The 11,139-nt window shown below is 46.0% G+C and overlaps 1 protein-coding gene and 1 long non-coding RNA gene across 2 annotated transcripts; both read left to right on the top strand.

The window, feature by feature from the left end:
- Positions 1 to 1,565: 1,565 nt before the first annotated feature.
- Positions 1,566 to 3,521, top strand: LOC125511594. The gene is made up of 2 exons (XR_007285044.1): positions 1,566 to 1,874; positions 1,959 to 3,521. It is a non-coding gene; the product is annotated as an uncharacterized LOC125511594 (long non-coding RNA).
- A 2,288-nt stretch (positions 3,522 to 5,809) lies between these two features.
- LOC125507626 lies at positions 5,810 to 10,883 on the top strand. The gene is made up of 3 exons (XM_048672154.1): positions 5,810 to 5,913; positions 6,949 to 7,114; positions 7,430 to 10,883. The coding sequence occupies exons 1-3, from the start codon at positions 5,810 to 5,812 to the stop codon at positions 7,988 to 7,990; spliced, it is 831 nt and encodes a 276-aa protein (XP_048528111.1). The 3' UTR covers positions 7,991 to 10,883.
- The last annotated feature ends 256 nt before the right edge of the window (positions 10,884 to 11,139 follow it).

Consider the following 11,139-nt stretch of genomic DNA (forward strand, 5'->3'; position numbering starts at 1 on the left):
CGAGTGGTAGGCTGCAGAGCGGGCGATGAAGGCCGAGCGGCAGGAGAAGCATCAGCTGGTGGTGCAGCAAGTGGCTACGTTGCCAGCCATCCAGCAGGCGTTCCCGTGGATGGAGACACCAGTCTACGTCGACCAGGCCAAGGAGGAGGAAGAAAATGACGATGATCTACTGCCCGCCGCTAACTGTTTCTTTTATCTTTTCATTTAATATTTTTTTAGTTTTAATTAATGTAAATTGGATTCTGCTTGCTGTTTTATTAAAAAAATCAAAATCCAGTGCAAATGTGAAATATGCTTGTCCGAGCATCTTCGGACCGGCGGACAAAAACAGAAATTGACGTCCGATTGACCGATCCAAATGAACAAAGAACGGACAAAATTTGTATCAGTTTAGGTTGCCGCGTCGGAGTTGCCCTTAGATCGGACGAAGGCGAGGACTTTTCTAGGCTAGGTTGAACTAAACACTGGACGCTGCTAAGAATAACGTCCAGGTGTGGACGTTGTTTGCAACAGCGACCAGGTCTGGACGCTACTATTGATGGCGTCCTTCCTATTTCTTGAAATTCCAACTTATCATTACTAGTTTCGGAATTACAGCATTATTATTTATTATTAATAAAAAATTGGGCGTACTGTGGTTGTTATTTTTATTATTACTAGCAAAAGAGCACATGCGTTGCAACGGTAGAAGAAAATATTACACGGGCCTAATCCAATAATCATGAGTAAGACCCCAATAAGTCTTGATGAGGGTCTCTCTTTCTCAACATAAGATGAAAAATCTGTTGTTTTTTTCATGCAAGATTCTGCCGAGGCGTACATGCACTGTTATTGACGGTTTCTTTTGTCTCCAATTTGGTTTTGATGAGATGTTCATTGCAATCTCGGTCGGTGTTGGTATGAAAGAAAGATGGATCGTGGGTTCATTATACAAACGGTATGGGGTTTAAAATCCGGCTCGGCCGCGGTGCACATGGGCTCCGCTCTGTCCCCGGCGCGGCACGGTAGCCCCGACGCCCACGAGCTCCATCCCCAGCGGGCGCGAGCACTAGCCGCCGCCTCTGCCAACACCGTCGCCATCGTGAGGCACCATCTCCTCTGTCTGTGCCGTTGCCGGGGTAGAGAGAGAAGGAGTAGGTGGCCATAGGTGGGACAGTCTATAATGGCTATGACGTGGAGCAAGGTGCCCTTGCGATTCTGGCCACTTTTATATTGCCCGCAAATTTGGTCCCAGTTTGAGACACGCTAGTCAGTCCGGATGATTAAGAAGAAAATAAGGGGTTTGGCTGAGTCACTTTTTTGACAGAACACTAACCGGATCAGGCAGGCGTTTTAGGCGTTTAGAGATGAAATAGGGGTCCGGGTGGGAGTAGTTCTTTTATCTACTGCAGCTTCTGGGTCCTTCGGATCCAACCACCTGTTAAAAAAAACCTGTGTGTCACTTTTTTGAGAGCAAAACCTTGCGTGTCACTTGGTGTGGGTATAGGCTTATGGAGGAGAGAGGTCGCATGTGGATGGGGATAAGTGGAAATAAACAACTGGACCAGGAGAGATGATGTGGCGGTGCGTGGGACCTCCTAGTGGACGCGTGTGTATCTCACACAAGGCGGCTAGGCATTTACGATGTGCTGGATTAGATCAATTCTCCATCGTCCATCCAAATACGTGCAAACAGCGGCACAACACTGTCGCCTTCTCCCCCCAAAAAACAACAACATAGCACAGTCCTCTTCTCCCCCAGATCCAGCCTCCTCGCGCCCTTGTCGAGGAAGCAGGCAGCCTCCGAGGCGCCCCTCTCCCACAGCTCGAACCCGAGTAGCTCGAGCCAGTCATCCTCGCCGGCGATCTGCAACAACAGTAGCAGGACCCCGCCGGTGAGCTCTTTCCCGCACTTCTCCCATCCAATTCTACCATCAATCTCATCTCTCTCCTCGCCCTCTCTCTTCTCTTTTGAACAGAAGAACTCAAACAACAACAATGGCGCCGCCACCATGGAGCCCATAACTCCGCCGTCACACTCGCGTCAAGTCGCCCGAATCTGCACACCGACACCCGCCGTTGCGACCCAGCATGCCCGCGTCAGCAGGAGGATCTCCGGTACTGGCCTCGACCGCCTCCCTCTATTCGATAACCCCGATTCAGACCGCCCAGAAGCCTCCAATCCATCACCTGACCCGCTTCATCTTCGAGCTCGTCCTCTGTTGTCGTCCGATTTGGCCCACTGCTTCATCCTCGTTGCTTCCTCTGCTCGCGGCTCGCGTTGACCGCGAGGAAGCCAGTGCCTCGTCCAGGCACGGCCCAGCAGTCGCCTCGCCCCAGTCTGCTCTGCCATAGCCGTGTCCTCTGCCGGAGCCTCTCTCTAGTTCGTCGTTGCGGTAGCGCACGCACTCCAGTTCAGCCACTACGGCCTGACGCCGCCCCGCCACAGCGCGCTCCACAGTATCCAACACAGCCCTCGCTTGCCGCCGGGGCGCCGCGACGCCTCGCCCCAAGAGAGCACGCCGGCCTCCTTATCGTCCTCCGCCGCGACGCCTCAGTCCACCACGCTCTACAACACCCGCCGCGACGCCTTGCCCCATTCCCCTTCCTTGGCTTCTGCGGCGTAGACGCCGGCGGCAAGAGGCGGGGCGTGCTCGACGGTACAGGCAAGCAATGGATAAGTGGTGGAGGTGGGAGGGTTTTTTTTTGCAAAAAAACGAAACGTTATCAACCAGTACCACACTTTAAGTAGGATTGAGGGTTAATTTCTCCGAAATGCGGGGACATTTTTGCAAAACTGCCATGAAGGACGATTACTGGTAAAATAATGCCCGTGCGTTGCCACAGGAAACAACAATGAAACATTGGTTTCTAAAATTCTTGCTCATCCATTATTGCGAAAAAAAGAGTCTTTTCTTGTAAAGCCAATATTTGAGGTTAACAAGACTTCATTAGGATTTTCACTTCCGAACTGGCCCTAATTTTTACCGGTAGAAGCTTTGGTGTTAACTTCATCCAAAAATATAATATATGATCCGATATGAGCTTATTTTCACCGGCAATTGTTATGAAGCTACGCTGCTCGCTGAAGTTGGTCTTTCGCAATCGATGGACGGTCTTCGTCGCTCTGATGAATCTTCAAGCTCAAGTGCAACCTTTTAAGGCGATGGGTCTGTCTGCACGCCTCTTTCTTCCTTCTAGGGCTATGCCAACAAGGAGGCATTGTTTCTTCTATGTGGGGGCTATGTATGGCCTCGAGCCATACTGCCATAGCAACCTCGTTGCCCCAAGTGGCTCATCCCCGACGGCGGCGAGATGCAACCTACACTGACGCAAGGACCTGATCATGTTTTTGTCTCTCAGTTTGAGGTCCTTTTTGTAAAAGTCCATTGACTTGTTATGTATTTTTCTTATTTCTTTAGGGCCTGGATGTCATATGTGTTGTATCATGTTATTACGATGATAATAAAGCTTCGGGATCCCTCCCTGTTAAAAAAACTCTGGTAATAACGCCTGTAAATAAATAATGTTTTTCACTTGTATACTCTACGTGTATTCTTACGTCAAGCTCCCACATAGATATAAAATTACAGCCATGTGATATTCAATCACCAATTCTATTATTTGTCTAATGAAATTTTTTATTCTATTTTTCTTCTGGCTCTAAGGACAATAGGAAGATCACAGCAACCAGATTGTTATACTCCGTACAAATATCATCCTTACTAAAAGAAAAATGTGGTACATTACCACTACATCTACAATCCATATGACAAACAATAGTGGCCCGTAGCTCGTACAAGTGCAGTGTCCATGTTAGAAGGTTTAGCACACTTTCCTGCTCCATCCATGCTACAGTTGAGTACTGCAATATGAGTGGCAAAGTACAACCCTACAACTGTATTTCAAATAGGCATAAGAGGGAGAATATATTGCATTACTTCTGACCCTCCAGGAGTGTCTCTTCCTTGATGGTTCCAATAAATTGATATCCTTGTTTGACTACTTCTATAAGAAATATAATGTTCCAATAAATTGGTATCCAGGTTTGACTACTTCTATAAGAAACTTAATTACTTCATGTAGTGTGTAGACACTTGAAGAAACATGTGTTATCTCATTCCAAGAAATACTGGAGGACTAATAGACATAGCCCTAGGCTAGTTGAAGTGGTTTCTGAAAAAGAAAATCATGATATTACAAATTGAAGTTGTCCACAAGAGAAATATCAGTTTGATTTGACACAGAGTTACAATACTGGAGAAACTGGGATTTACAAAGTAACTTCGAACTAAATAATATAGCAAAATCAGGTTAAAAGGATTCACTTATTTCTGTTCTGAAAAATCTACGCATCATGTAAAATGCTAAATAAGTGCAGAATTTGTACAGTTAGAAATAGCAGACTTGCGACACACTAATCAGATTATCGTGATGGAGCTCAGACTTGTAAGGCATTATAGATGGCAACACTGTCCATGTGAGTGACACAACTTAATGTACCTTTGTTCAAACTTATAGTTTTGCGGGACATTATAAATGGCTTTAAAATCCAATTATGCTCTACCCTGCAAGCAGCCCACACTTGTGTTTGAACACAAATATCTCCAGGATGAACCAAGTCGCAGGATACACAAGCATCCAGATTATGGACGGATAATATAAAACATCTAGCTTGACAATGCACTTGTTCTTGGAGTAACCTGCAACAAAAACAACCATTCCTTTCCATCTACTATTAAATTTGAGACAGCGGTTTGCTCTGCTTCAGGTACTGCTACAGTGTAAGGATCGAGATTCTCTATGATTCTTCCTTGTCTACAAATAGAAAGGAATGAGAAAAAAGATATCCTGATCAATGCTATTGACAAAATTATGTGAAGCCCTTCTATCTCAGGCAAACTAACGGCGATGTTTCCCTACCACCATGATAGAGGAAGATAAATTAAGAACGTAAATAATCATCTTGCGTAAGCTGTGACTATAATCAAATATATTACCAAATTAAAGTGATCAAGAAATAAGCTATAAACTAATTAGGACCATCAACTTTTTATACTGGAAGAGTCCATCTCTTATTACCTCTTTGTCATCGAGCCCACCTGATTTGGTTTCATATATAGATTGGAGTAGCATCTTGATCTCAACTGCTAAAGTAGACCCTTTCTTACATTCTGTCTTTTATGGCAGATTACTGCAAGGGTAAGTTGACCAAGTCAGAAAAAACGCTGATAATTCCTTGACCATGGTAATGAATAAACTATAATGGAAATACGAAAATCAGTTAGTAGAAAATTAGTTTTATGAGGAGCAAAACATTTGTGAGCAAAACTGAGTTGCAGTTTATAAAGTTGCAGAATTAGAGAAAGAAAATGCTTTGAAACCGACAGTTGTAATGAAGAAGTACTGAATATAAGCTGCAACTGTGAGATTGTTCACTTTGCATAGGTTTTACTTGTGCGTGCGGAGAATAATTTCAATTCCAGTTTATGGTTCATGTATATGGAACACCTTTAGCCCAGCACCCCACAGGACTTGAGCGACCCACACATCAATCACCTAGTGTACTATCTTTAGAATCACAAGCATATCTGCATGTAAGTGCTGCTAGTATCCTAATACAATAGCCAGGAATGACAACACCAAGTTCCCGACTGTCTTAACTGACAGACAACAATAGTTCCACTTCCACATGGTAGTTGAAGTTGATTGACCTAGTAATAGAATCAAACGATGTGCTCATAAGAATGATTTCTGTCAAGTCATGAACAATTCTCTAAACTGGATTTCAAAGTTCACCAGAGCTTTACTGAAAGACTGCAGTGCAGCGATGAGGATAGAGGAAGCTTCTTCTGTGTCCATGGGATCATCATCTTCAGTTTCTGATTCATCCTGTGACAAAGAGGGATTTCAGTGCGAGAAAGAAATTGAAGTGTATGTACAGACAAAAAAAACTGTGCAAGGCTACAGATTCTGATGATACAACATCAATTTACTTAAGCTCTTACACAAGAGCAGTGAAGGTCAAGGTGAACCTAAGGAAATATCATACTCAGCAAAAAAAAGTTGAAAGAAGACGATCAAATTAAAATCATGTAACTAAATACATAGAAGAATCTTCTTATAAATAAATCAGGCAACCAATATTTTTTCCGATATTCAAAGAGCTGTGTTTGAATGAATCTTCTATATTATACGATGCTCTATGCCAACAGATAAATGAGAGCAAAACGAGTGTTATTAAAATTGTATGCATGCCTTATATATACCAAGGGTCGTTGTTGAGAAAAATTGTGGCTCATGCCTCATGACATTTATAAAAAATTGGATAATATGTAGGTGCTAGCACTTTCCAGAAGGTACAAACCTTCCAGAAGGTACAAACCTTACGGGTTCACTCAAGCAAATACCACAAATCATATAATTGCACAACAATGGTTCACAGAATTACAGAAAAATTGAGAGAGAGAGAGAGAGAAGCAGCAGCAGGTTGGAGTTCAGAGAAGAACTGCATCAACGGATTTGAGAATAGCTTCAGAAGAAGTGCAGCAGCAGCAGCGCTAGGAGAGACGGGACAGCCACAGGCAGCAAGGAGCAGAGAGGAGAGGTAGCAGCGGACAGAGAATCGACAGCAGAGAGATGGAGTTAGAGGAGCAGCAGTAGGGACGTGGGGGAAGAAAGATGCAGCGGCAGAGCGGCACCACCGCCGGCGACTGCCTCCCTCACCCTGCGCTCCTTCTCCTTCTCATTTCTTCCTCTCTTTCCTCTCCCCCTCACGCCATGTCTCTCTCTTTCTCTGGATGAGCAGGACACCGCCGCCATCGGAGCAAGCTGCCGCACCAGCCGCCTGAACCCTCGACGCCGCGCCCGGATCCGCCATCTTCCTCGCGCCGCCCGCCGCCCGCCTACCCGTTCCGGTGAACTCCAGCGCCGCCTGCCCATTTCGACGGAGTCTGCCGGATGATGAAGAGCGGTGACGGCGAAGGAGGAGGAGAGAGAGGAGTTGGGGGAAGGTGCGGCGCCGGCGTCGAGTGTCGCCGGTGGTGGAAAGCCGCTGGGGCGGTGGCGACGTGCGGCGTGCGGCGGAGGGGCGAGGGCCGACTGCGGCGGCGCGCTGGAGGTGGAGACGGGGGAGGTAAGCTTTTTTTTTCTTTTCCATCGCCCGTACTGGTTCGGTTTGACATGTTAGGAGGACTGCGGGTTAATTTCTAGAAAACGAAGGGACTTTTATGCAAAAGCGCCGACGACGTACCACGAATCATTGCGTGGTTTATTATTATTAGGAAAATGTTTAAAAACAACCGAATGATCCCACTGGATTGTAAGCCCCCTCGAGCGAACGACACGCGTCCCCTACTGGCCCACCCATCGCTTTCTCCTCGTAGCGTTATCTTCACGGGAAAGCTCCCGTCCACAAGTTTTTCTTCTCACAGGCCTTCTTCTTCCTCAGGTGGTGCTACCTCTCCCGACCACCGCCGCCGTTACACACGACTCCTATTACCCTGCTACCTCTCCCAAAAGACACGCTGCAAACTCCTCGTCGCTGACCACCGTCACCCGTTGCCGTATAGCCCGCCCCAACACTGCTACTGCCCTGCTACCTCTCCAAAAAAGCAACATCCATGGAGATCAGCTAGGCGAGCACGGTGTGCTGCAATTAATCAGCGCCTCCGACCGTGGCTGCCGACGCTACGACGGAGCATCGCGCGCGCCCGTCGCTGCTGCATTGGAGCATCGTCGGCACTGTGATGATGACTGCGACGGCCATGGCGGTTGCAACTCCAGCGCTGCACTGGAGCTTTGCCGGTGCCGAGACGACGACCGCGACGGGCCGGCCATGGCGTTGCAACTACGACGCTGCAATGGAGCTTCGCCGAGCTGCTGCCCTCACCCTGTAGATTTTGCCGCACCGGCGCTACGATGGAGCTTCGCCAGTGCTGCGACGACAGCAAGCGATGCTGCAATGAAGCTTCGCCAGAGCTCCAATGAAGCTTCGCGGGTGCGTCAATGAAGCTTCGCCAGAGCTCATCGGCGATGCATCCAAGTTTCTTCGCCACGCTCGGTGTTGCTATGGAGAAGCACCCGATGGCTTCGATGGTGTGATGCAGCGGTTGCCGACGACTCTTGGAGCTGCGATGCAGCAGTTGCCGGCGGCTCCAGTGACGCGAGGTCACCGACGCAAGATCGCCGATGCAAGGTGCCAGGGGGGTGCTCTCCTGCTTTGCATCAGGCGGCGTTGCTCTGTATCAGAATCAGATGGATGGGGATTAGAGAAGGAAGGCCAAGCCTGTGGTGACTCAATCAAACGGCCATCGGTGCAGGATCGAACGGCTGGCTGGGCGGATGATTTCTCTAGGAAATCATCCGCCTGATTTGTAGCAGGCGCTTTATTATTAGGGAGAAGAGATGTACGAAAAATATATATATATGGGACAAATGTTCGCTTCATGGTGTTTGATCGGCTCGGCTGAGGCCGTGATTGTAACAAGTTTTCGAACACGTTGTACAACGCAGATGCATACATATACACACATGCACTCACCTTTACGAACGCACGAGCGAATGCAGAAATACTCAGCAAGTACATCGTGAAATCAGAATAACATTAGTCAGTCAATGAAAAACATGGGAACATCACTTGGAACAGACGACTTCTATGGAGCCGACGGTGGTGGGACTCATCTCTCTTCCGCTAGCGATGTGGGGAGCCCGCGGCGGTGGTTGGGCAGCCGCGCAGCGCTTCTCCGGTGGCGCGTGGGGTGCGGAAGGTGGCCGGCAGTGCGGCTGATCCGGCGAGCTGCATGGTCTTTGGCGGGTCGGGCGGTGAGGGAGATGGGGGACAAGATCGAACCTCTGTCGCTCCGACACTTCTGGCGGCTGGCTGCAGCGCCCTTCGTCTGCGGTGGTCGCAGTTCGCAGCCCACCAAGCGGTGATGCCATGGCGGTGGTCGCAGTTCGCAGTCAATACGAAAGGACAACCACAATGGCGTTGCCATGGTTGGACGTCGCGGTGGTGTGGCCGATCTGGGTCAAGTGAGCTGCATCTTTGCAGCAGTTGAGGTGGAGCAGCGGCATGCGGGCGCCGTCGTCATGGCTTGGGCATGCCATGTTGCGTGGTCTCCTGGCTTGCATTGACTGCGTACGGAGCTTGTGGTGGTGGATTTGTTGGCCTTGCAGAGGAGGTGTCGGCATGGTTCCAAACTTTCCTCCATGGTCGTCTACTCCGTTTGGCTTGGTTCGTTGCTGATGAATGCCAGCAAAGTCTCGGCTCTGTCTCGCATGTTCGTAGCGGTTAGGCTCCTTCCAAGGGGTCTATTAACGTGGTGAGGCATTAGACTCTGGGCGGAAGCTTTGGATTTGACAAGGGGTCATTGCCGGCAATAAGGGCGTGGGTGTCCTTTCACTCCTTGGAGGCATTGTCGAGGAGCACTTCCCTTATCACCGGGACATGTTCGAGCGGTGGTAGTTTGTTGCCAAGATTCGGCGGGGCTGTCTTGTGTAGTTTTGGGCGAAAGCTTTGTGGTTGACTGGGGTTGGGGTTGGGGTTGGTGCCGGTGACCTTCTTGAAGGTGTTACTGAAGACCTCGCTCATAATCGCCCTTGATGGAGGTCGTGCTTGGTGGTGCTAGTCTGTTTGGTTTCTAGTCAGGTTTTTTCTTCTTCTTTTATTATGGTTTTCATCCTAGTTTTATTGCACCACTCTGTATATTGGAATACCCTATATGACGCTTACTGCATCAAGTCGTGGGCAAACGCATAGACCAAACCAGGCAAGCGATTAACTGGGCCGGCCCGTTTCATCCCAATTTTGTGAACCTTATAGAAGGTTCCTAAGGAAAATCCTATTCAACGCGCTCTGCGTCAAACTGTCGGCGAATCGCATAGGTGTCGCGACATAGCGAACGATTTGGGCCGGCCCATCTGTAACATACCTACAGTTTTCAGGTTCCGGTTTTAGGAACCTTAGAGGATTCCCAGCCGTTTTTACCGGTTTTGGGAATCTTCGGGAAGGTTCCTGAACCTGTTTTTTATTTCTTTTTTCTCTCCTGTTTTTTATTTTTCTTTTTTCTTTTCTTTTCTTTTTTCCTTTTCAAGTTAATTTCTTTTTTCAACAAATTTTCAGCAATTTCAAATGTCCTATTTCTTAAAACTTGTTTATGTTCCAGATTTTGTACCTATTTTCGAATTTTGTTCAGAAATTTCAAAAAAGTTTTAGTATTTCAAAATGTGTTCACTTCATTTCCAAATATGCCAATATATTCAAAAAAATTTAAAATTTCTCAAAATCTTTCCTATATTGTTCACAAATTGAAAAAATATCGGATTTCAGAACATGTTCCTGCTTTCAAAAATTGTTTACAAATTCAAAAAAGTTCATGTTTTCCAAAAATTGTTTGTAAATTCAATACTGTTAGGGAAATTTCATCAATTGTTCCTGTTTTGATTAAATTGTTCATTTTTAGACGAAACAAAATTCGCATTTTTACAAAAAAATGTTCATTTTTCCAAAAAACAATTCAAAATTCAAAAATGTTAGGCCAATTTCATGAATTGTTCTTGTTTTCCTAATTTCAAAAAATGTTCGATTTTTTATAAAAGTGTTGCGAATGCTTTTGTTCATTGTTTTCACACCTATTCATAAAATGTTTGGGCATTAAAAAAATTGTTCCCATTTTCAATAATTGTTCGCCAACTGCAAAAAATGTTCACGTTTTCATTTTTTCCGGATTTTCAAAAAATGTGCCAGTTTGATAAATTGTTTGCAAGTTTCAAAAAATGTTTGTGGTTTCAATGTTTAGGAATTTCAAAACATGTCCGCGTCTCCAAATTTTGTTTTGGAATTTGGAAAAATGTTCCCATTCCAAGAAATCTTCATGATTTTCAAAAAAATCCTGTTTTTTGAAAAACAGTTTTTAGAAAAAATATTCAGAAATTTGGAAAGAGTTTGTGTTTTGTAGAACATTCTATTTTTGAATTAAAATGTTTGGAACGTCAATTTTTGTTAATTCTTTTGAAATATGTTCGGGGTTTCAAAATTAATTCCTTTATTTTTTAAACGTGTTCTAATATTTTGAAATTTTGTTCCAAAGTAAATATAACTCGTTCACAATTTTTTTCTTATTTTTTAAGACTATTTCGTATTTTGTCAAATAGGTTTGA

The sequence above is a fragment of the Triticum urartu genome, chromosome 5 (assembly GCF_003073215.2).
Source record: "Triticum urartu cultivar G1812 chromosome 5, Tu2.1, whole genome shotgun sequence".
Taxonomy (NCBI): Eukaryota; Viridiplantae; Streptophyta; class Magnoliopsida; order Poales; family Poaceae; genus Triticum; species Triticum urartu.

Bases quoted from the DNA above. Each gene is read 5' to 3' on its own strand.
- LOC125507626 (XM_048672154.1), top strand. From the start codon at position 5,810: ATGAGGATAGAGGAAGCTTCTTCTGTGTCCATGGGATCATCATCTTCA. The intron at 5,914-6,948 runs GTATGTACAGAC...CGGATGATGAAG, and splicing joins TGCGAGAAAGAAATTGAAGT to AGCGGTGACGGCGAAGGAGG. The intron at 7,115-7,429 runs GTAAGCTTTTTT...CTTCTTCCTCAG, and splicing joins TGGAGGTGGAGACGGGGGAG to GTGGTGCTACCTCTCCCGAC.